This window comes from Acomys minous (genome assembly GCF_964271855.1).
Source record: "Acomys minous genome assembly, chromosome: 9".
In the NCBI taxonomy this organism is placed as follows: Eukaryota; Metazoa; Chordata; class Mammalia; order Rodentia; family Muridae; genus Acomys; species Acomys minous.
In genome coordinates this window covers 81775766-81778756 of record NC_140490.1, presented here as the reverse complement: position 1 = coordinate 81778756, position 2991 = coordinate 81775766, and the positions used below count along the sequence as shown (strand labels likewise).

General features: G+C 59.6%; 1 protein-coding gene across 1 annotated transcript in view; it reads left to right on the top strand.

The window, feature by feature from the left end:
- NMRK2 (nicotinamide riboside kinase 2) overlaps nt 1-2746 on the top strand; it is a 3634-nt gene extending 888 nt beyond the window's left edge. Inside the window, exons 2-7 of the mRNA XM_084796546.1 lie at nt 923-1013; nt 1444-1492; nt 1591-1747; nt 1911-1982; nt 2265-2371; nt 2521-2746. Of these exons, the coding sequence (XP_084652672.1) occupies nt 923-1013; nt 1444-1492; nt 1591-1747; nt 1911-1982; nt 2265-2371; nt 2521-2606 (562 nt within the window). The 3' untranslated portion in view covers nt 2607-2746. The remainder of the gene's footprint in view (nt 1-922; nt 1014-1443; nt 1493-1590; nt 1748-1910; nt 1983-2264; nt 2372-2520) is intronic.
- The last annotated feature ends 245 nt before the right edge of the window (nt 2747-2991 follow it).

Below are 2991 nucleotides of genomic sequence, written 5' to 3'. Positions count from 1 at the left end.
TCCTCTTTTTACTTTTTATTTTGAGATGGGGCAGCAGTCATAGGACAAGCTGGCCCAGAAATGAAGCCCCTCCCACTTTAACCACTAGCTGTGGTGACCTCCACGCCTAAAATAAGCCTTTTCTAACGGTCCCCATTAACGGGGTAGCGCCGCTCACCCATGGCCTCCACCAGAGGACAATGTTTCCGGTGTCCACAGTGGCTGAGGGTGACCGCAGTCTCCACCTCAGTCACCCTAAGAACCAGCATGCCCCCACCTACTGCCCTGATGTCCAGAGGCCAGAGCTCTACCCCAGCCCCTCACTGGGGGGTTTTAGGCAGAGGCTGTCCCCCTGAGCCATGCCCCCAGTCAACCAGGGTATTCTGGGTAGGGGCTCTACCTCCCCCCCCCCTCCCCACCTTCACTTTGAGACAGGGCTCCACTAAGCTCCCCAGGCTGCCTTTGAACTCATGTCCATTCCGCCTCCCCAGCGCTGGGGTTACATTGACCACCAGACACAGTTTGTTGGGCTAATTAAGGAATACATTACTTGGGTCAGGAGGATGGTTCAGTGGCTGAAGGTGTTAGCTGCGAAAGCTGGTGGCCCGAGGTCGATCCCGGACCCCCACACTGGTGGGGGAAAGACTTGATCCCTGTGGGTCGTCTTCTGACTTCCAAATGCACACGCGTGCACCCACACACACACACACACACACACACACACACACACACACAAACACGGCATGCACGCACACAAACATGCACACCCTCACACGTGCAAGCATGAGCACAGACACACGCAAGCACGCTCGCGCGCATGCACCGCACCGCACTTGCACGCCACCTGTCTGGGCCAAGCTGTAGCCCGATGCTGAGCCCTGCTTAGGCGCGCGCGCGGGTGCTGGCATCTCGGACCCGCGGCCTCACACGTGCGCCCTTCCAGCGTGACCAACAGTGGGAAGACCACCCTGACCAACAGCCTCCACAAGGCGCTGCCCAACTGCTGCGTGATCCACCAGGATGACTTCTTCAAGGTGGCCGCCCGCGGCGCGCGTGGGAACGGGGTGGGGCAGCTGGAGGGGCTGGGGGCAGAGCGTTCCCGTTGGCCCCGCCTGCCGCCAAGGGGATCGATCAATCCTCTATGCCGGGCAAACTGGCAGGCTGATGGGGGCGAGGGTGGGAGAGGGGGGGCGCTGTCTTCACTGTGGCATGCTGGGCTGGGGTTTTGTTTGTTTGTTTGTTTGTTTTGTTTTGTTTTGTTTTTTACCCATGACCCCTTGTGCTCTCTCTTCTGTGCTATGGGCTCAGGAGGAGTGACAGGCGATGGCTAGAAAGTCTGTCCAACCTCCACAGCATTAGGGACCCCAGAGTTCCCCGGGCTCGCTGTGGGGCCACCCCAGAGGGTTGAGGTGGGCTGGGCGGGCGCAGGTGTGAGCCCGGGGCTTGGGGTCCTGTGTGTTTCAGCCCCAGGACCAAATAGCAGTCGGGGAGGACGGCTTCAAACAGTGGGACGGTAAGAGCAGCGCCCCCCCTTGGCTCCCCGCCACACACACACTGCTGGGGTGCGGGTGCGGGTGCGGGTGCCGCTCTGAACCGGGCTGTCTGTTCTAGTGCTGGAATCTCTGGACATGGAGGCCATGCTCAGCACGGTGCGGGCCTGGGTGAAGGATCCACGCAAGTTCGCGCGTGCTCATGGCGTCAGCCTGCAGCCCGGCGCCTCGGACACTCACATTCTCCTCCTCGAGGGTTTCCTACTGTACAGCTACAAGTAAGCATCGGCCTTCCAGAGCCTCGGGCTGACTGTACCCACCCTGCTGTGCGAGCCTAGGAGGAGCCTGGGATGTCGCTTTAGGCCACGGAGGATGTGGCACGAGACCTGGGGGGGTGGCCCCAGGGATGCCAGCTGACCGTGTCCCCTACTCTCTGGCCAGGCCCCTGGTGGACTTATACAGTCAACGCTATTTCCTGACCGTCCCATATGAGGAATGCAAGAGGAGGAGAAGGTAGGTTGCCGTGGGTACGGGGGTGTCCCTGGGGTGCAGGCTCTGGCCGTGGGCTCTTTGGTGACCCCCGCGCTCTGTGGTGGGAGCCCAGAATCCCAGGCCTGGACACTGCCCACACTCACCCTTCCCCAGACATCTCAGCCTCAACGGTGGCAAAATGTGGAAGTTGGGGGTCCCCCAGCCACAGCCTTTGCCTAGGGACGTGATCCCCGACCCCCACGCCTGTCGGCCGGGTCTGCCTTGGCATCCTATGGCGGGTCTTGTGTTCCTTTCTCTCTACAGTAACCGGAGTTACACGGTCCCCGATCCCCCTGGCCTCTTCGATGGTCACGTGTGGCCCATGTACCACAAGTATAAACGGGAGATGGAGCAGGACGGAGTGGACGTGGGTAAGTGCCAGCACGAGGCCTGGTCAGGCCTCCCCCACTCCCTGCTGCTTAACGTGGAAGTCCCTCTGCGGCTCTCGCCCCACTCTCTCTTGCTGCTCCCTCCTGGGCTGAGTGCGCCCCAGGCCTGATCAGGCCCTTTCCGGTTTCAGTCTATTTAGACGGCATGAAGTCCCGTGAGGCGCTCTTCCGTCAAGTTCTAGAGGATGTACAAAACAGACTGCTGAACAGGTCCTAACGGGACCAGACATGGGACAGCCAGGCCTGGGATTTTTCTGGCTGGACACGCAGTGGCTGTTCCCCTCTGGGAGGCGTGTCTGCTGCGCACACCTTGAGACTTTGTAGCAACTCAGTATTAAAGTGAATCCTGGTTTTGTTTTGGTTTGGTTTTTTTTATACCCCTGGTGCCTTGCGTGGTCTGTATGAGTGGATGAGTCGATCCCCGGGGCACCCTGTGCTGGTACCTGGTGGCCTCTGAGGTTGATATCGAGAGTGACGGACATTGACCACCTCCACTTGTCCGTAACCTTGTTGATGTGCCTCAGTTTCCCCAAAGGAGATATTTCCTATTAATTTGGCTGAGGAGAAAAACTGATCTCCCCTAATGCAGACAGGCACAGGGA